Genomic DNA, 22,536 nt, shown 5'->3' with positions numbered 1-22,536 from the left:
TAAATTGTGATACGTTCACCATAGCAATAAGCAATGAAGGAACCATACCCCTCCCAAAAGCACCATGTTCTAATAAAGCTCGAAATGGCTCGGTCAGGGCAAGGATGGCGGAGACTCAAGATTTGTCTCACCTTCCTTTCAGCCAAAATCCGAAGCAGGGACTCGTCACGTCAAACTTTTGGCGTGACTGAGTCGAAGACACCCCTTATCAGTACCAACCGCTCTCTCATGAGCATACCTAATATGACACCGGTGTGTTAGGAGTCAGGACTGAGGCAGGGACTAAGTGCCCCTGCTTCTTCCTCTCTTCGCTCACTGGTGCCTCCTTTTCCCTCTCTTTCTTTTTCTTTCCACCACCAGATCCATCCTGGTACTTTTCCTTCTCCCTCTTTTGCTCATTTTTCTTTCTTTTCATCTCTTCCCTCTTCTTCTCCTCCTTCTTTTCATTCATCTCCTCCATCTTCTTCTTAAGAAGGTCCTTCTCTCAATATGGGCGCTACTGAGGCAGAGTTTGGAAGGACTTCGGAGACGAATTTAAACAGAGATCTGATTGTTTACTTAATGTATTGCTTTCTTTTTTTTTTTTTTTTTTTTTTTTTTTTTTGTTGTTGTTGTTGTTGTTTTGGCAATCTACCTTTTGTATTGGCTTGTTTAAGCCCCTCTTTGTACGTTGTAATACATCTTTATATTAATAAAAATTGTTATCATTTTACTTCACATGTTCTATCTCTATATTTTCGAAATGATAACGCAATGCATAGACATACAATCTTGTGAATTTTTTTTATTTTTAAACCGTGATCGACATCTAGGACCAAAGTTCCAGTTAATAAAAAGATCTTGCTCCGTGTTTATAAAAACAATCCGGCTTAATAATACTGAATCGAACAAATGATACTTAGGGCTGAAACTCCCATTAGGCAGGAAAAGAAAGGACATTATGATGAGCTTACTGAGTCGGCATGGCACAATACCGCTGACCTTAGAGTACAATACTTGGGGCCCTAATCCTTTGTCAAAGAGAAGGACGCTATTATGAATTTGCAAGTGCTGTTCGGCACAATAACATAGCATTTGAATCAATGACACCTAGGGCCAAAATGCTTGCTAAGACAAAGATATCACCATAAGTTTAATAGAGTTGTTTGGCATAACAATGCCGACCTGTGAAAAACGATACTTACCCCAAAACTAGCCGAGATGATAGTTGAATGCTCGATGCGGCGTAGGAAGTAACCATCCGAGGACATATCACCCGCAAAATGAACAGCCCCCCCAGGCTACTGAATAGTGAGGCGTTTCACCATCTTCTTAACACTTCTATTAGCATTAACCTTTTACAGTATTTGAGCCGAGGATTGAGTAACTTAGAATTTTTATTAAGTAGCCAACCTTACGAAACTCAATTTTTTTCTCATCCAAGTAGTTGGTTTCCCCATAGGCTTGAGTCCGAGGACCATGCAATGCCTTGATTCTGTCCAAAACCCAGTTTTCTCATCCAAGTAGTTGGTTTCCCCATAGGCTTGAGTCTGAGGACCATGCAATGCCTTGGTTCTGTCCTAAACCCAGTTTTCTCATCCAAGTAGTTGGTTTCCCCATAGGCTTGAGTCCGAGGACCATGCAATGCCTCGGTTCTGTCCAAAACTCAGTTTTATCATCCAAGTAGTTGGTTTCCCCATAGGCTTGAGTCCGAGGACCATGCAATGCCTTGGTTCTGTCCAAAACCTAGTTTTCTCATCCAAGTAGTTGGTTTCCCCATAGGCTTGAGTCCGAGGACCATGCAATGCCTTGGTTCTGTCCAAAACCCAGTTTTCTCATTGCGTGAGACCTTGGCTTTAGGGGAGTTAGCTCCTCGGCCGAGCCCCTAGAATTATCCAGGCGATTAATGCTACCAAGCGTAGCCCCTAGTCAAGAAGCATAGCCCCTAGCGGACTTTTACACTAAAACTCTATAACCGGTTGTTAGAAATGACAAAGGAACTCTCTCGACCTACCGCCTATGCCAACACACAAGCCTTTCCCACAGATGACGCCAATTGTAAGGACACGATTTTGTAACGAACCTAAACAGTATTGGGTTCGTACGTAAAATGGCCCAAACAATATCATTTGTAGAGCATGGGTTTGAAAGGCTAGGCCCTGGTCACCAGACGGTGGGTTTTTCGTGGTGTTCATACATGGTTCAGTTTTCTTCACCCCTGGAGTCTTTCTCCTGGAGGTGGGCTGGGAGGCTCTGGTTTTTGGCCATTTTTCCCAGCCCCTTCTCTAGATTACTCACCTTTCCTTTTATACTAGCCTGCGTTCATTGTCCTTCGTCCACGTGTAGGGTCAAACTTTCCAAGACTAATACTTGTCCCATCAGCCCATACCCAAAGTCGTTGGGGGTGGTTGTAAAAGCCGAAGAATACGGCTCTGTCAGGTGCAGAGTATTGAATGGCAGTAAGGGCAGATTTCCCTGGATATTTTAGATTTTCTTTCAAGTTTAGTCCTATACCGTTTTTGCCCCTCTTTACGGTGGGACTTTGGGTCTGCCGAGGACTGAACTGTCCTCGGCTGTATCCCAAGGCTACCTTGTGCTTTATATTGTTGAGCTTGGGCCATAGCCCTCCTCGGCTTGGGCTTTTGGACTCCCCACGAGTAAATGGGCCTGGCCCGTTAACTATTGGGCCCCACAGATGGCATGATACATATAGACACTAACTTAATAGATCTAGGAAAAAAATTTATTTAACAGGTGGATAAGCAAAATCAAAACAATATAGAATGTTGGATAAATTACATTTTAAAACCTAAAATTAAAGGATGGTTCCAAACTTTTAAATCAAACTTTTTACTCTACAAAATATATCAATTTAAATCATAGACTAATTACGAATAATAATTTTAATAGCAAATATGTAAATAAAATGATAACGTAGTACTTTGGAATGAATATACATGACACATTGTTGAAATCACATACTTGAGAGTGAATATGCATGGCACACTGTTGAAATCAAACACCATCGTTTTGTTTGAGCATTTTTTTTTCATTAACAATGACCTTGTAGGTGGGCAAAAAGGTCGGCCCATTCCCAGACCAATTCAGGCCCATCTAGGGTTAGGTTGGCCCAAGATAGACCCACACTAACTAGGTGAGTATTGAAATGTTTTAAGTGAAGGACCCCACCTTGGTAGATCACTCCAACAAATGTCCATTGTAGTCGAGGACATAAATTAATGCCTTTAGGGAAATCCATTGGCCGAACACAAGATTCGGTGTCAAGTACAAGTTACTAGAAAATCATTTCAACAGTAGGGCAATGGTTCCCATCTCTAGTACACGATTAGACACGTAAGAACAATAACCAAGACTCGAGAAACCATCCAAACTCCATGAGTGCAGGGACCAATGTACATGCCTGATACTCTCTCATCATGATTGATCTACTAAGGCAAGGGTATAAAAAGGAAGGGAGGGTCAAGAAAAGGGGGTAGAACCTAATCTAGGGGAGGGAAACACGAGAGAAAAGAGTGAGGGTAGAATGCAATCTAGGGGATAAGAAAGTCCAGCTCGAATTTCAAAAAGGGTAACTTGGTTGCCTGATAGTATCCTTGGCTAGCCAAGTTTCCTAGCAGGTCATTATTAAAATACCACCTAAACTACTTCTTGGATATCTCATTGTGGGCTGAACTCAATTTAGAATAAAAATTAATTGGGGGTTCGGGCCCAATTATTGCAAGGTTGTTGGGATTGAATAAAACATTTTAAAAAGTGTAACATTAATTTGAAACGTTTGGTAATTTGTTCTAATAATGTTGTTTGTATTTTTTAGAAATACGTGTGGATGAAAAAACGTATGAAAATACGTATAATATTTTTTACAAACTGAAAACTGTTATTTAAGTACATGTACCAAACACCAATTTTAATTTCAAAAACCCCTAATATCATTGTCTAAAATGACAAAGCGAGTACTCCAGAAAATATTCAAAAAAAAAAGTTCACCAAAAACATTAAAAAATATTATTATTCATTCATGTTACATTCTTTTCTTATATAATACAAAACGCGCGTTTCAACTTTTTCAAGTAAGAGAGACTTCCATCTCAGCCGTAGTTTTCTGATCATTCACATCAAGAAAAACAGGATCAACGGTGACCCGACTGTCCACGCGGACCATGAACTTGTGGTGCCACCACAACACCTTCGCGGTACCGCCGATATCCACAGTCGCGTCCAGCACCATCTCGCGCCTCGCCACGTCAGTCAAGAACTTGACGGCGTGGTGAGCGAGCTCCACGCCGTCGAGCCGAGCCGGGAGGCGAAGCAGCTGGCAAGACTGCGGACCCTGGGAGCCGGCTTGGACCTCGGCGGAGCCGAGCAGGGAGCCGTCGTAGAAGATGGACATGGTGGTGGAGGAGTAGTGGATGGGCACGATGTTGGGGTTGGTGACGTGGACGGTGAGGATGAGCTCGAGGTCGAGGACTGGGAGGTTGAGCTTGAATGAGGTGAGGCTGATTGATATCACGTGGAAAGTCGGGTCTTTCGGCTTTGCCGAAATCAGCGCCGACGCTGCCGCCGCCGACGCCGCTCCGATTATGGCTGAGCTCCAGCTCCATTTTACCTTTTTGCCCATCATTTTTACACCAAATTACTCTCCTTTTTAGGCAGAAACAGTGCTGCTGATCGTTTCTTGGAGTTCAGAAATGAGGACATAGAGAGCTGGGAGTAGAGTGGGTTGGATTGTTTTAATTGACAATAATGCCCTCGGTGTATTTTTGTAGGTTAGCTACATTAGAGGTTAGTGTTGGTCATTTGACTGGGATAAAAGATCAAAGCAATGTGGACAGGTGTCGGCAGTAGTTCAAGTATAATTACTTGTCTGAACTCTTAAGCCCTGGTTATTCTATCCGCACACGTTTTGATATAATTTGCATACTCTTTCAAGGTGTGATTGGATAATATTACATACACCCAGATTCACCATTGGATTTTAGAAAAAAGAGTAATTGAATCATTGCTTGTTATGTGTCTAATTTGTGTTAAAGTGTATGGTTCTAAACTTTTTGGTTGCTAATTGGAGTTTGGATTGTAATTGAAGTCGAGGTAGGGTCTTCCCTATGTCTGGGGTGATTTTTGTTGTTTGAACACGTGTCGTGCTTTGATTTGTTTCGAGTCAGAACGATCTTAAGAGGAGTAAAGTACAGAACTCATGCCAATGCAATGGGTCATCCATGGACTGTTACTATTGTGGTTTCCCTCGAACAATTAAATGATATATAATTAATAAGTGAAATAAGATAAAAGGTGGTGTAGTTATGACATTAAACTTTAGTTGAAAAATAATATAACAGCAGAAGAGTTTGTTATGTAGAGATTTATATGCATTTACAAGTTAGATCATGTCAAAGGATGTGTGGAAAAACATGGATTCACTTCTAAGTTCTAACAATGCTAGAAAAATAGGATCAGCGTGTTTAGTAAGATTGAGATTAAAAGTAATATGCTTTACAAAGTTAAAATGACATATTTAATCACGTAACATAAGTGCTAAGTAAAGTTTATAATAAAATTAGAGTAAAGGCATCTAGTAAAATATGATCAAATATGTTTAATGAAATTCGATTAAGTATGTTCAGCAAGTAATAGAAAAAATCCATCATTTCTATCGAATAGATTTAGCCAAATAATGTAAAGAGATAAGCAAAGCTAAGTCTTTTCTTTCTTTTTTTTTGAGAAAGGCAAAATTCAACAATGACAAAAAAAAAAAAAAAAAAAAATCTTCTTCATAATTCAATAGGAAATTTCTATCAATGTCAAATAAGTGAGATTAACTGTACTGCAATGTAAACATCTAACGGTAACATAAACTTCAACAGTAATTGTGACATTGATGGAGTTTTTTTTTTTTTTTTTTTTTTGGGTTAATGACATTGATGGAAATTTAAATCTAATAAGTGTTTATGTAATTTTATTGTTGAAAAATAAATGGGCTATAAATCCTTGTTTGGGCCCTTAATTTTATGCCCAATAATTATTTAAGTGTTTTCTAGCTAACTATGAAACAAGGCCGACAAATGACCATAGGCAGGTATTTTTATTGAGAATGTTTCTCAAGTGCTCAACCTTTCGCAGGTGGATGAAAGAGAGCCACACCAGGCACCTCAATACGAAAGAAAAATTAAAATATAGACCAAGGAAAGTTGTAAACTTCTCGATTATATATCCTATCATTCTTTTCTTTCTTTCGAATTGACCTATTAGTAGGGGTGTCAATTCGGGTTAACGTGTCGGGTTTGTGTCGTGTCAAAGTAGGGATATTCGACTAAATGACTCAACCCTAACCTGACCCATTTAATAATCGTGTCATAATTCTTCAACCTTAACCCGACCTGTTAATAAAGCGAGTTGACCTGACCCAACCCATTTGACATGCTTAATAAACGAGTCATGTTAGGTTGACATGAATGTAACATAACCCATTTCAACTTGTATAATATTAAATATAATATCCATCTAGAAATAATTTCTTTTACATCCCAAAAGCCGTGCATACACTTCAAGTCTTCAACCCACATTTAAAATAATATAGTTCAACAAAAATATAACATTCATCCAGAAATAAGTTCTTTACACTCCAAAAGAAGTGCATACACTTCAACCTAAATTCAAAATGACATAGTTTAACAAAAATAAAATAACATAGTTCAAAAAAAATATAATATCCTTGGAACTCACAAAATGCTAAGTATCAATATTGAAAGAATTTGAGCAAACAATAGACTAAAGTTTATAGAACAAAAACATTATGTAGAAAAAATTATTGCAGAATTTTGAAACATAAAGAAAACGGTTTTCTTTAATTCTAAAACTCACTAAACACATGAGAGAGAGAGAGAGAGAGAGAGAGAGAGAGAGAGAGAGAGAGAGAGAGAGAGAGAGAGAGAGAGAGAGAGAGAGAGAGAATAACCAGTTTGAAACTTTGAATTTGAGAATTGGGCATGAGACTGTATGATAATAGAGTGAGTAGTACGGATGAAATAAAAAAAATAAAATTAGATATTTATAAGATGGTTTAGAGATTTAGGGTTTGAAGGGCTTAGAGATATAGGTTTTGTAAAGTTTCAATTTTCAATTATATCCTTTGTAAGTTTTTGTAATTACTCACTTTTCTTTTTAAATTTAAAATTTATGTTAGATATAAAAGGTATTTGACAAATCTAAAATAAAATGAATATTTATTTGTTATACGAGTTAAATGGATTATGTTAAGTGGGTCATTTCGAGTTGACACAAATAAATTGGCGTGTCAAACGTGTCTATTGTGAGCTACGCGGGTTGACTCGCTTATGACACGTTTCTTATCGTGTTGTTTTCGGGTCGACCCGTTTATAACCCAAATCCATTAAGGCCCAACCCTAACCCACAAAAACCCGTGTTGGGTTCATAGGTTGGGTCAAACATTGACACCTCTACCTATTAGTACTGTAAGGACCCAAAGATTTGTGGCCCAAGCCCACTTAGAATAATGAGTTGTGCCCTTTCAAATTTGGTCCAAATCAATAAAATTTATAAGAGGAGGGAAAGAACAACAACAATGGGCTCTGCCCGAGGACAGCTACAAGGAAGGATTGTGTTTATATTCAGAAACAAATGAGTATAAGTTTCTATACAGGTGCTCTTGAGGAGATTGGGTTTGTATAAAAGTGGTATTGTTCACTGTCTTCTACCAATGCTGTTTCTTCTGTTTCTTTTCTCTCTTTTTTTCGATCCCCTTTCCAATGTTCTCTCCTTTCCTTATATACTTCTACCTTCATCACATCTTCACCATTGATTTCTACCTAACCTTCCTCCTTTTTTGACACTTGTTACCTTTCACATCTGAAGCAGATGGTGGAAGGGACTTGCTTAGCTGTGACTTACACTGTTCAGGTCACTTCCTCATCAATGTGGCTGAAAAAGCTGTTGTCTACCATTTAATGCGGATGCTACAGGCTATATCAGGCCTAAAGCTTCCCTACTGTCCACTGACTTCCACTCTCTTCAAATCCTAGCTTCCACTTAGAATACCACAGAGTATCATGATTCATTTCTTCTCCTCCTTGGGCAACTTCCTTCCTTGGGCCCGTGGCTTGCAGCAGTTACACGTCAATGTTGTGACCTTCCAACTTCATCCTCAGTCCTCGGGCCAATGCTGTGATCCTCCAACTTTCTCCTCGGTCCTCGGGTACCCACAAGTACTATTGGCTAAGCTTATTTTTTGATTTATTTTGTTTATTTTGCTTTGTATAACTTTTGAAGGCTCACTTTTTGACAACCACAACTTATATTAATATTAAATAATTATTCAACTACATAATTTTAACACTATCTTTTACGTGTGAGTTCAGACTCCCTTTTGATAGGTGAGACTCAATGCATAAGATTATGTTAAATTACTGATTTGCCTAAAAGCTTAAGCTATTAGAAGATAATAAATTTAATTATTTAACTATATAATTTTAACAATTTAACAGCTCCAACTAAGTCATTTTCCCATGAAGCCCATTGAGAAGTCATCAAATGGGGCAAAAGCATCAACCTCGATACACATACACCTATGGGCGGCTGATGCAAAAAGAACAGCATTGAAAAGAGTAAAAGATACGGTTTCTAAATTTCTAAGTGAAACGGTAAAGAAGTTCAAGGCAGATGAAGTCAAATTATCACAAGTTGTATGAAAAATAGAGACCGTTTATGTAACAATTGTGGTTTGTCTAAGCATATATGGTGAAGGATTTTGAGAATTTGTTCTATTATTTGAAAGCCAGCATGTTGGGATAGGGAGTTTCTACAAATTTTATATACTTTAAAGGGGAAATTTTCTCTTTTAGTTTTGTTAAACTGGCTTGGCCTGCACATTCATATCATCTTTGGATTGAAATAAAAAGAAGATTGCATAATATGAAAATGCTGTACATAAATAAGTATTAATTGTTGATATCAGAGATAGGTAGCTTCATTTGGGAATGTATATGGATTCTTCACGTTGAATAGAAGATTTGCTAAGTCACGGAATTTTCTTTTAGCATAGTTGATGTTAGGTGAAATTGTTTGTTACTGGTTGTGGTTGATCAGATTTTGCAGCTTCGGACTTAATTTGTATTGAGTTCGTGATCTAATAATTAATTATTGCTGCCTGTTGAAAACGCGTGCAAAAACTAAAATTATTAAGGAGTCAGATGATCTGAACTTTAACCTCATCCATGATTTTCTTTGATTTTATTGATTCTCATTCCAATATAGAAATATTAACCAAGTCGGCACCTCATACATATTTTACATTAATATATCACCCACTAATTGAATATTTCCTTATATGTACATGTTTTGTCACAACCTAGAACACCTTGTAATTGGAAAAAGAAACCCCACCTAAATGCAAGTCATGCAAACCATCAAGTTTTTGTAGTAGGTTAATACTCCATAGTCCATATCTTCTTCCCTACAAATAGGAAAGAAAGATGTCCTTTATTTCATGCGCATTTTTTGTAGTTCTACTTTTAAGTGAATGAAGATCATGAAAATGTCTAGCACATCTGCTACAGCACTATGCCTTGGGTTCATCTTGATAAGCTTCACAGGCCATAGTTATGGTCAACTTCAGGTAGGATTTTACAGGGGAAAATTTTTGGTAGATGTTGAGGCAATTGTAGCTCAAGTTGTCACGGCAAAATTCAATGAGGACCCCACTATTGCGCTAGCTCTCAGTGGGGCTGTGTTTAGAGATGGGACTTTCTGCAGTGGAGATAGAACTTGATGCAACCGCAGCAATCTCCTTAGTTTCTAGTAATGTTAATTCTAATGGAGTTTTGTCCGGTCTTGTTGATGATTGCAGGGAATTATTGCTGCGTCTGCCTCAAGTTAAGTTATCGCATTGCTTCTGGTAAGCAAATTTTTGTGCTGATGTGCTAGCAAAACTGGGATCGGCTTTCGCTGACTTGTCTGTGGTTTTTGTTCACCCCCCACCCCCCCCTCCCCCTGTTATTTTGCAACTCCTGTATGATGATATGATGGGCTTCTATCGCTGTAGACTTTGTATAACTGGTGCGTCTGCTAGTGTTTTTTAGTTAATGTTAATTCCTTGTTTACCAAAAAAAAAAAAAAAAAAGTTCATGCTCCTTGATGCATTCTAGATGTTAGGAAATGCCACAAACCCAAAATAAAATGTTGCTAGAAATTTTGTTATTGTGGCGCTCTTCATAATAATATTGCAAATGAAAATTATTAGTTTACATTGCATATACTATTTTATGTAAGATTTACATTGTAGACTAAACAAATGTATACAATATTGTACACTTTCATGCAAATGTATATTGTATATAGTAAGGACTCAATTTGTGACGACCACAAAACAATATTGGGTTCGCACGTAAAACGGCCCAAACAATATAATTTGTAGAGCGTGGGTTTGAAAGGTTAGGCCTTGGTCACCAGACGGTGGGCTAGTCGTGGTGTTCGTACAGAATTAAACTATGTTCACTTGAGGAGTCCTTCTCCTCGAGACGGTCTGGGAGGCTCTAGTTCTTAGCCTTTTTTCCCAGCCACTTTCCTGGACTGCTTTTTTTTCCTTTTATAGTAGCTTTCACTCCCCTCCCAACGTCCACGTGTAGGTTTAACTTTCCAGGACTGATACTTGTCCCATCAGCCCATACCCGAAGTGGTTGGGGGTGGTTGTAAAAGCTGAAAAGCATTGCTTTGTCTGCCGCAGAGTATTTAATGGCAGTAATGGCAGCCTTTCTTTTGTCATTTGTCGCCATACTATCTAGGGCTCCCTTATCTATCGATGCAGATGTGTTTGGCTCTTCCCAAAACTGTTCCTATGCTGTTCTTGTCATTTCTTTTAGGAATGTCTTGGGGATGCCGATGACAGAATCATCCTCGGCTATGTATCAAAGCTACTTGGACTTTCATTTTGTGTCCTCGGTAATTCATCTCCTCGGCTCGGGCCTTAGGCCCTGATGTAAAGTGGGCCAGGGCCACAAATTATTGGACCTCACAATAGTCCCTCAAAATCCTGCTGCCTGACCTCTTGGTCGGGGAGGAGGGTTTTGATGATGTCGGGCCTGTATCATGGCTGGCCCAACTTTGTCCTTCATTAATGTCGATGTCTCTTTATCCGCCTAGAAAATGCGTCGGGTTACGAGACATTCTTTTAGATTTACTCACGATGCGCTCCTGCCGTTTCCGTGTATGAGGCGCGTCTTTAATAACTTCCCTTTACGAGGCCAATCAAATCTGACGGTTATAAACGGCGTTGGGGAGTTGAATGGACACTATCTCGTTTGCAGCTTTTCTTGAAAATCTGAACGGATTAAATGCCCCTAAACTTGCCTTTCATACAAGAAGCAAGGTAAGAGGTTACTTCCCATAAATAGAGACCCTTTAGTCTTTCTAAAGTCTTAAACCTCCAGCTGCGCTCAAAGTTTTCCTTATCAGCGCAGTCAAACCCTAGAGTGTGATATGTCTGAGGCAAAAGCGGGGGTGAAGGAACCACACCCTCTCCAGAAGCACTGTGTCCTTCCGAAGCTTAAAATGGCTTGGTCAGGATAGGGTTGGTAGAGACTCAAGATGTTTTTCATCTTCCTTCGGCCAAAATTCGAAACAGGTCTCAATCGCATCAAATTTTTGGTGCAACTGAGCTGGGGTTGCTTATCGTCAGTACCATCCGCTCTCTTTCGAACATAGCTAATATGGTACCAGCGTGTTAGGAGTCAGGGTTGACGCAGGGATTAAGTATCCCTGCTTCTTCCTCTCTTCCTTCACTGGTGCCTCCTTTTGCCTCCCCTTCTTCTTCTTTCCTATCACCGGATCCATCCTGGTGCTTTTACTTCTTCCTCTTCTTCTCCTCATCCATCAAAAGGGGTCACCCTCCAATACGTGATCGCTACTGGAGCGGAGTTTAGAAAGATTTTCCGTTTTATTGTATCTATTTTTTTTTTTTTTATGCTTTTGTAATTAGCTTCCTGTATAGGCTTGTTAAAGCCCCTTATTATACGTTGTACTACTTCTTTATATTAATAAAAATTGACATTATTTTACTCTATGTATTCTTTCTTTTCTGCAATAATTATGCTGTGAATGGATGTGCGATTATATGATTTCTTTTTTTTTATTATTCTGAACGATACTTAGGGCCGAAACCCCTGTTAAGAAAAAGATATCTTTATGAGCTTGTTGAAACTATTTGGCACGATAATGCCGACCTGAAGAAACGATACTTAGGGCTGAGACCCTTGTTAAGAAAAACATATTATTTCGAGCTTATTGAAATTATCTGGCATAATAATGTCGACCTGAAGAAACGTTACTTAGGGCTGAGACCCTTGTTAAGAAAAACGTATTATTTCGAGCTTATGGAAACTATCTGGCATAATAATGCTGACTTGAAGAAACGTTTCTTAGGCTGAGGCCCTTGTTAAGGAAAATATATTATTCCGAGCTTATTGAAACTATCTAGCATAATAATGTCGACTTGAAAAAAGGATACTTACCCAAGACTAACCAAGATGACAGCTGAATGCTCGGCACTATGTAGGAGGTAATCATCCGAGGAGGGATAACCAAAAATGAGCTGCCCATGCAGGTCGCCCTGTACTAGGATGCTTCGCCACCTTCTTAATATCCTTCATGGCCTTAGCCATTTTTGGTATCTGGTCCGAGGATTGATGTATGATCGTACCAAACTTAAACGCTCGTTGGCATCAGTTCCCATAGAACTGAGGATCCGAGGACAGGCCTGGGTCTTCATTCTGTCCAGGACTTAATCCGACTTTTAGTATATAATCACCCCGTAGGTCTGAGCAATCTAGAATTCTCCTTAAGTGGTTGGTTTTCTTCATAGATTTGAGTCCGAGGACCATGCAATACCTTGGTTCTGTCCAAAAATTAGTTTTTAAGTAGTTGGTTTCCTCATAGGTTTGAGTCCGAGGACCATACAATACCTTGGTTCTGTCCAAAACTTAATTTTTAAGTAGTTGGTTTCCCCATAGGTTTGAGTCCGAGGACCATGCAATACCTTGGTTTTGTCCAAAACTTAGTTTTTAAGTAGTTGGTTTCCCTATAGGTTTGAGTCCGAGGACCATACAATACCTTGGTTTTGTCCAAAACTTGATTTTAAGTAGTTGGTTTCCCCATAGGTTTGAGTTTAAGGACCATGCAATACCTTGGTTCTGTCCAAAACTTAGTTTTTAAGTAGTTGGTTTCCCCATAGGTTTGAGTTCGAGGACCATGCAATACCTTGGTTCTGTCCAAAACTTGAATTTTAAGTTTGGGGAGATTAGCCCCTCGACTAAGGTGTGGGACATTGGTTTTGGGGGGATTAGCTCCTCGGCCAAGCCCCTAGAACCATTCGCACTACTGACGCTTCGAAGCGTAGCCCCTATTGAAGAAACATAGCCCCTAGTGGAACTTTATGTTAGGACACTACAACAGGCTGTTGGAAATGATGAGGAGACTTTCTCGACCCACCGCTTATGCCAACACACAAGCCTTTCCCACAGACGGCGCCAATTGTAAGGACTCAATTTGTGACGACCACAAAACGATATTGGGTTCGCACGTAAAACGGTCCAAACAATATAATTTATAGAGCGTGGGTTTGAAAGGCTAGACTTTGGTCACCAGACGGTGGGCTAGTCGTGGTGTTCGTACAGAATTAAACTATGTTCGCTCGAGGAGTCCTTCTCCTCGAGACGGTCTGGGAGGCTCTGGTTCTTGGCCTTTTTTCCCAGCCACTTTCCTGGACTGCATATTTTTCCTTTTATAGTAGCTTTCACTCCCCTCCCAACGTCCACGTGTAGGTTTAACTTTCCAGGACTGATACTTGTCCCATCAGCTCAAACCCAGAGTGGTTGGGGGTGGTTGTAAAAGCTGAAAAGTATTGTTCTATCTGCCGCAGAGTATTTAATAGCAGTAATGACAGCCTTTCTTTTGTCCTTTGTCGCCATACTATCCAGGGCTCCCTTATCTATCGATGCGGATGTGTTTGGCTCTTCCCAAAACTGTTCCTATGCTGTTCTTGTCATTTCTTTTAGGAATGCCTTGGGGATGCCGAGGACAGAATCATCCTCAGCTATGTATTAAAGCTACTTGGACTTTCATTTTGTGTCCTCGGCAATTCCTCTCCTCGGCTCGGGTCTTGGGCCCTAATGTAAAGTGGGCCAGGGCCACAAATTATTGGACCCCACATATATATTTATTTAGTTTACAATGTAAATCTTATATAAATTAATAATTCTCCAATTGTAAATTCTTTTTTTGTTTACAATTATTATTAGTTTTTAAGGGTATTTGTTTTTGTTTACACAACATGGGCTAACACTATATTTAACATGAAAAGGGATGTGATGCATCGATTCTACTAGATGGGAACAACACCGAGAAAACTGCACCTCCAAATCTAAGTGTGAGGGGCTTTGAAGTTATCGACGCAGCAAAGGATGCCGTGGAGGTCGTCTGCCTAGGAGTTGTCTCTTGCGCTGATATTAGACATCTCCCCTATCATCTCCTCACACCCCCCCTCCCCCCATCCCTTCATCACTGATAATGCCTTTAATCAACGAAGCACAAGAATCTTGATCTACAAATATTAGTTCCCATGCATCCTCTTGGTCCATGTCATCTTGTATATATTTGGACTTTCTTATGGTAATGAAGGCCTAAGTTTACACTACTCATAAGTGTGGAATGCACTCCATGTGAGAAAGATATTATATGCAACCTTTGTTATATAAAATATCACATTCACATTCTTCAAACGATTTACTTATTTTAAGCATGGAATCTGTCCTCATGTAAAAGGAATATTGTATGTAACCATTACACAAGGTTCCACCTCACTTCAGAGTTTAGGCCCCCTTAAACTTATAAAATCTCCTCTCTTCACATTCCCTTCCCCCTATTACCCTCTCCTTGCGTCTATTCAATCAAATTGTAAGTAAGGTATATAGAGGTTGTGGGGCCCAAATGATTTACGGGCCAGGCCCATCTACCTGGGGAAAATCCGAAGGCCCAAGCCGAGGAGGGCTATGGCCCAAGCTCGACAAAATAGCCTGTGGATATCGCCGAGGATGGCTCAGTCCTCGGCAGACCCAAAGTCCCCCCCCTGAAGGAAGGGTAAAAACGGTATAGGACCGAAATCAGGACGAAAGATCTAAAATATCCAGAAAAAGCTGCTCTCACTGCCATTCAATGCTCTGAACCTGACAGAGCCGCAGTCTTTGGCTTTTACAACCACCCCCAACGACTTTGAATATGGGCTGATGGGACAAGTATCAATTTTGGAAAGATTGACCCTATACGTGGGCGAAGGACAGTGGACGCAGGCGAGTATAAAAGGAAAAATAAGTAACCTAAAGAAAGGGGTTGGGAAAAATGGCCAAAAACCAGAGCCTCCCAGCCCACCTCCAGGAGAAAGACTCCAGGGGTGTAGGAAAACGTAAACTGGTACGAACACCGTGAAAAACCCACCGCCTATCGATCAAGGACTAGCCTTCCAAACCCACGCTCTACAAATGATGTTGTTAGGGGCCTTTTTACGTGCGAACCCGACACTGTTACGGTCCGCCACGAATCGCGTCCTTACAATTGGCGCCGTCTGTGGGAAGGCTTGTGTGTTGGTATAGGAAGTGGGTCGATAGAGTTTCTTCGTTGTATCTAACCGTTGGTTATAGAGTTCTAGTACAAAATTCTGTTACGGACTACGTTTCTTGATTAGGGGCTTGGTTGAGGAGCTAACTCCCTTAAAGCCAAGGTCCCCCGTAAAGAGCAAACTAGGCACTTGGTAACGTTAACCGTATGGATAAACTCTAGGGGCTTGGCTGCGGAGCTAACTCCCCTAAAGCCAAGATCCCACACAAAGAGAAAACTAGGTTTTGGACAGAACCAAGGCATTGCATGGTCTACGGACTCAAGCCTCTGGGGAAACCAACTACCTGGATGTGGAAAACTAGGTTTTGGACAGAACCAAGGCATTGCATAGTCCTCGGACTCAAGCCTCTGGGGAAACCAACTACCTGGATGTGGAAAACTAGGTTTTGGACAGAACCAAGGCATTGCATAGTCCTCGGACTCAAGCCTCTGGGGAAACCAACTACCTGGATGGGGAACCAACTATTTTAAAAAAAAAACTATGGCACATAAACCTCAAAATTCATCCGAAGAGAGCTCCGCGTTAACAGATGGGTTAATACCTTGATTGCGCGGATTCCTCGGTCCACCCTCTGATCCCCCAATATCAAAGGGGTTGATGCGATACGGCGTAACATATTGTCCAGAAGCACAACCAAAGCCCCTCGCTACTCGGCTACCCTCTCGGACGAATTACTTAGAGTTTGTCGTACTCGGACATCGCTCTTGCATGCATCGCGTAGCACTCAGCCGTTATCCCGGTTAGTTCCAAGAGTTTAATTTATTTGATGACTAACCTTGTTATGTTTGATAATATTTGTAAGTCTAAACTAGTAGGACTCTGTGTTAAGGCCTTTCTCTGCCTAGAATATCATTAAGGGCAAACTCATATTTAATATTCATGCATAAAGTAGTGGTTACGGAGAAGAAAGATATGTATAGAGAAATAAACACATATTTTATTAAGACAAAGGAACAGTACAGTGTACAATGGAAAGCTGAAACAAAGTCTACATCGAAGCTAACTACGTAAGTAACGAAGAATACAAGAGAGTAAAGATAAAGCCGAGGAGGCAGTTCAGAGGAGAGGTTGGCTACTGCCTCGAGACCTTATTCCCCCTCCATGCTTTTGCACGCCCATAACTCAGGCAGCAAAAGAACCCAACTTGGGGCCTGCACCGGTACAGAAAAGGTGCAGGAAACCTGACCTCAGGCTAACACCATCTACAGAAAAGGTGTAGGGAGCCGGAAGTTGGGAAGCCCCCGCAAAAATTTGCCTACTACAAGGCAGACGGCGCTGATGGCGGAAATTCCTTTTTCTGACATACCAAAAATCTGGCATGACCAGAACCTGTTTCGGATTTTGACTAAAAGAAGGAGGAATACCATCTTCCTCCTGTCAAGGCGGAGGACTGGCTTGAATCTGTGCCATCCTTGTCCATACCATATCACCTTGAGGATTCGGTGCCTCTGAAGCACGCGGAGACCTTTCATCCCTATCCAAGCCTCAAACATCTTGCTTTGGGGCAGTGGCACTAGAAAGAGAGATCGCGGATATGGAAGAAATATAGTTCTGAAGGGAACGGGAGAGTTCATGTGCAAGTAAAGTGATCCCCTATCCCATTTATACCCAGAAGTAAACCGATGGCATTTAATTCGCGCAGCGTCCCAAGGAACGCTACAGAAAAAATGTCTCTGGCTCGATTTCCAACGTCGTCTGCAACCCTGAGAATAAAGGAGTCTTGAGAGGGTGCACCTCGAACACTGGGACGCCAAAAGGTACCGCGTGATCAAAGGTTATGGAAACACCTCTTAATTTGTGGGCCCAGTAAATTCGCGGCCCAGGCCCGTTCAGCATATGGGCCCAGGGACAGAACCAAGGCCTTGTATGGTCCTCAGACCCAAGCCTATGGGGAAACCAAGTACAAAAAATTATAAAAATTACAAGTTTTGGACAGAACCAAGGCCTTGTATGGTCCTCGGACCCAAGCCTATGGGGAAATCAAGTATAAAAAATTATAAAAATTACAAGTTTTGGACAGAACCAAGGCCTTGTATGGTCCTCGGACCCAAGCCAATGGGGAAACCAAATACTTGGATAAGAAAAGGTTTGAATCCCGTAAGATGGGTTACTTGGTAAAAATGTCAGGTCACTTCATCCACGGCTTAAACACCATAAAAGGTTAAGGCCAATAAAGGTGTAAGGAAGGGGGTGGAAAGCCCCAGCACTTAGTCATATAAAAAGGCCGCTCATTTGGTGGGTGCTATATCTTTAAATGGTTATTCCTTACATGACATCAAGCCTTCGTTTCTCTCCTCGGCTAGCATGGGGTAAGTATTACTCTTCACTGATCGGCCTTATTATGTTAAGCATTTCTATTAAAGTTATGGCGACGTCTTTTTATTATCAAATCTTTTGGTCTTAGCCGTCATTGATTTAGATGCTATATTAATATGCCGAGCAGCGTTTGTAGATCCAAAAGAAAAAAAAGCATAGAGACAAAATATGCGAAATAAAATAACAACGATTTTTATTAATACGAAAAATTATTACAATGTACAAAGAAGGGCTCGAACGAGCCTATACAAAATGCGAACTGCCTAAACGATAGTTACATCCGTAGTACAGATAACTAAACTCCCAGGCGTCTTCTAAACTCGTTTTCAAAGTCTCTCCAATCTTTGCCTCGATACTGCTCATATAATGATAAGAACCTTCTTTGGGAAGAAATGGCGGAGAAGGAAATAGTAAGGAAGAAATCAATGAAGAAGATGGAGGAGATGAATGAAGAAGATGGAGGACATGAGTAAAGAAGGAGGAGAAGAAGAGAGAAGAGATGAAAAGAAAGAAAAAGGAGCAAAAGAGGGAGAAGTGAAAGCACCAGGATGGAACTGGTGCTGGGAAGACTAAGAAAGGGAGATAGAGAATAGCCCCAGTGAAGGAAGAGAGGAAGAAGTAGAGACGCTTAGTCCCGGCCTCGATCCTGACTCCCAACACATTGGAGCCATACTAGGTATGCTCATAGGAGAGCGGTTGGTACTGATGATGGGTGTTCTCGACTCAGTCACGCCGAAAGTTTGACGTGACGAGTCCCTGCTTCGGATTTTGATTGAAAGAAGGGTGAGGTTGATTTTGAGTCTTCGCCATCCCTGTCCCGATCGAGCCATAAGGAGCTTTATTGGAACATGGCGTCTATGGAAGGGGTTTGGCTCCTGCATCACTCGTTGTTATGATAAAGTGTATCACGATTTAGTTTGTGGACCAGTGGGTAAAATGAACCCTCGGGGAGGCCAAATATTTCAAATCTCAGAAAGATGAGAAGGAATTCTTTACAAAAACAATAACCTCCGCCTTTCCTTCTTATACTGAGGGTGGAGTGGGAGACATTTAATAGGTTCAGATATCCAAAGGAATCTGCCAACACGAACATGCCGGTTTCGTTTCTCCACCCCATCAAAACAAACCGCCGAATTAAAGCAGTCTCGTAAATAGTGGTCATTAAAAGCACGTTTTGGGATACCCAAACGATAAGAGCGCATCAAGCGCGAAATCAAAAGGCTGTCTCATAGACCGGCGCGTTTCTTGGACAGATGAGGAGCCGCCAGCATTATTAAAAGGCCAAATTGATTGGGCCGTAGGAAGAGGTTTGGCATCACCAAAACCCCCCTTTCCAACCAAGAGGTTAGACAGCCGGGTTTTGAGGGGTTATTGTGGGGCCCAAATGATTTACGGGCCAGGCCCATCTACCTGGGGAAAATCCGAAGGCCCAAGCCGAGGAGGGCTATGGCCCAAGCTCGACAAAATAGCCTGTGGATATCGCCGAGGACGGCTCAGTCCTCGGCAGACCCAAAGTCCCCCCCCTGAAGGAAGGGTAAAAACGGTATAGGACCGAAATCAGGACGAAAGATCTAAAATATCCAGGGAAAGCTGCTCTCACTGCCATTCAATGCTCTGAACCTGACAGAGCCGCAGTCTTTGGCTTTTACAACCACCCCCAACGACTTTGAATATGGGTTGATGGGACAAGTATCAATTTTGGAAAGATTGACCCTATACGTGGGCGAAGGACAGTGGACGCAGGCGAGTATAAAAGGAAAAATAAGTAACCTAACGAAAGGGGTTGGGAAAAATGGCCAAAAACCAGAGCCTCCCAGCCCACCTCCAGGAGAAAGACTCCAGGGGTGTAGGAAAACGTAAACTGGTACGAACACCGCGAAAAACCCACCGCCTATCGATCAAGGCCTAGCCTTCCAAACCCACGCTCTACAAATGATGTTGTTAGGGGTCTTTTCATGTGCGAACCCGACACTGTTACGGTCCGCCACGAATCGCGTCCTTACAGAGGTCATGACATTTTTTTTTTTTTGGTAATATAGTAAAAGAAGATTAACTCCAGATTATATGCATAAAGGTCTGAGCTGCTTCCTTTTCCAATACAGTAAAAGGTGACATGCGCTTCGCGCGTGCGATGAGGCTTTTTTTAGGTTTAGTGTCATAATTTTCCATTCATCTCAATTTGAGACGTTTCTCTCTTCTATTTGATTAAACCACACACATAGTGATTTTTATTTTGGACATAGAAAATACATTCATTAAAATGAAAAAACAGGTAGTACAAATAGGTGTGAAGAGGAAAAAAAATTCAAACACCAGCATAAATAAATAATTTTTATATTTTATATATAATTTTTATTTTGAGAATCTAATTTATAAGTGGATAAATTTAAAAATCAACAGGAAAGTAACCCTATTTTTTAGGCAATAAGAGTTAGACTTGTATTTTTACTAGGTTGTACTTTAGGTTTGTCTCTACTTAAACATAGGGGAGTATGAACATTTTTGAACAAAAAAAAAAATGAAGATTCCAAATTTGGGAAACCCCTTTAAATAGTAGTATAGATGGCATGATACATATTGACACTAACTTAATAGATCCAGGAAAAAAATTTATTTAACAACTGGATAAGCAAAATCGAAACAATATAGAATGATGGATAAATTACATTTGAAAACCTAAAATTAAAGGATGGTTCCAAACTTTCAAATCAAACTTTTTACTCTACAAAATGCATCAATTTAAATCATAGACTAATTACGAATAATAACATTAATAGCAAATATGTAAATAAAATGATAACGTAGTATTTGGGAGTGAATATGCATGACACATTGTTGATGACACATTGTTGAAATCACCTACTTGAGAGTGAATATGCATGACACATTGTTGAAATCACCTACTTGAGAGTGAATATGCATGACACATTGTTGAAATCACACACCATTGTTTCATTTGAACATTTTTTTTCATTAACAATGACCTAGTAGGTGGGCAAAAAGGCCAGCCCATTCCCAAACCAATTCAAGCCCATCTAGGGTTAGGTTGGCCCAAGACAGACCCACACGGGCCACACTACCTAGGTGAGTATTGAGATGTTTTAAGTGAAGGACCCCACCTCAACAAAGCACTTCAACAAATATCCATTGTAGCCGAGGACATAAATTAATGCCTTGAGGGAATCTGCTGGCTGAACACAGGATTCGGCCTCAAACACAAGTTACTAGAAAATCATTTCAATAGTAGGACAATGTTTCCCATCTTTGGTACATGATTAGACACATTAAAATAATAACCCAGACTCAAGAAACCACCCAAACTTTATGAGTGGAGGGACCCATGTACACGCATGATATTCTTTTATCATGACAGATCCACTGAGGCAAAGGTATAAAAAGGAAGGGAGGGTTAAGAAAAAGGGGGTGGAACCTAATCCAGGGGAAGGAAACACGAGAGAAAAGACTAAGGGTAGAACGCAATCTAGAGGATAAGAAAGTCCAGCTTGGATTTCAAAAATGGTAACTTGGCCGCGTGATAGTATCCTTGGCTAGCCAAATTTCCAAGTAGCTCATTATCAAAACACCATCTGAATTGCTTCTTGGATCTCCCATTATGAGCCAGACCTAATTTAGAATACAAATTAATTTGGGGTCTAGGCCCAATTAGGGCAAGGTTGTTGGGAAACAACCATCATAGACCTTATAAAATATAAATAGATTAAGTGTGCGTTTGGGTTATGATGAAAAATGAAAATTATTTCACCATTCAGCTTATTTTTGCTATTATTTATGAGTCTCATTACACTTTTTTGCACTATTTATGGGCTCCATTGTACTATTTCAACTAACTTTTACATTTATACTTTCAACAATAATTTTTCAGTTTCAACAAAATAAGCGGTATCAAATACACCCTAAGGCTTATCGCCAATACGCTGCCTTTTGTGACTAGTTAATCTAATATAATTCGAACAAAACTTCTCTCCAAACTCATCGTATATATTTATAATGAGCGTGAATTTTGAAAATCTAACTGTTAGATTGTATTTTCTTATTACATCCTTAATACTTACAAAATTTCAAGAAAATTAAAAATCAATTGCTATGTCATCAAATAAATGTTATAATTTCAAGTTTTTGTAATCTAAAATTGTATATAAAAAATAAATTAATTGATCAAATAGTAAATAATATTCGATTTGAGCGAAATTTGATATGCATGTTAAGAACATAAGAAACATGAAATTCAATGGTTAGATTTTCAAAATTCACACCCAAAAAAAAAATATATGAGAAGTTTGAAGAGTTTTTCTCCAAACTAGTTTAGAAATAAACTTTGTTCATATAATTCAACCTCTTAACCAGAAAACAAAAATATATATATATATATATATAAATAGATTTATGGATTGAATTAAAACATTTAAAAAAGTGTAAGATTAATTTGAAACTTTTAAAAGTATGAGATTTTAATTTCAAAACCCCTAATATCATAGTCTAAAATGACAAAGCGAGTACTCTAGAAAATATTAAAAAAAAAAAAG

At 40.0% G+C, this 22,536-nt stretch overlaps 1 protein-coding gene across 1 annotated transcript; it reads right to left on the bottom strand.

Annotated features, from left to right (window-relative positions):
* Positions 1-3,973: 3,973 nt before the first annotated feature.
* Positions 3,974-4,823, bottom strand: LOC115978880. The gene has a single exon (XM_031100802.1). It carries the CDS (start codon positions 4,619-4,621, stop codon positions 4,067-4,069), a length of 555 nt encoding a protein of 184 aa, XP_030956662.1. The 5' UTR covers positions 4,622-4,823; the 3' UTR covers positions 3,974-4,066.
* Positions 4,824-22,536: the final 17,713 nt, after the last annotated feature.

The sequence above is a fragment of the Quercus lobata genome, chromosome 1, assembly GCF_001633185.2.
Source record: "Quercus lobata isolate SW786 chromosome 1, ValleyOak3.0 Primary Assembly, whole genome shotgun sequence".
NCBI classification, from domain to species: Eukaryota; Viridiplantae; Streptophyta; class Magnoliopsida; order Fagales; family Fagaceae; genus Quercus; species Quercus lobata.
Note: the sequence above shows the minus strand (reverse complement) of the source record. Positions and strands in the feature narration are given on the sequence as shown.

Bases quoted from the DNA above. Each gene is read 5' to 3' on its own strand.
- LOC115978880 (XM_031100802.1), bottom strand. From the start codon at position 4,621: ATGATGGGCAAAAAGGTAAAATGGAGCTGGAGCTCAGCCATAATCGGA.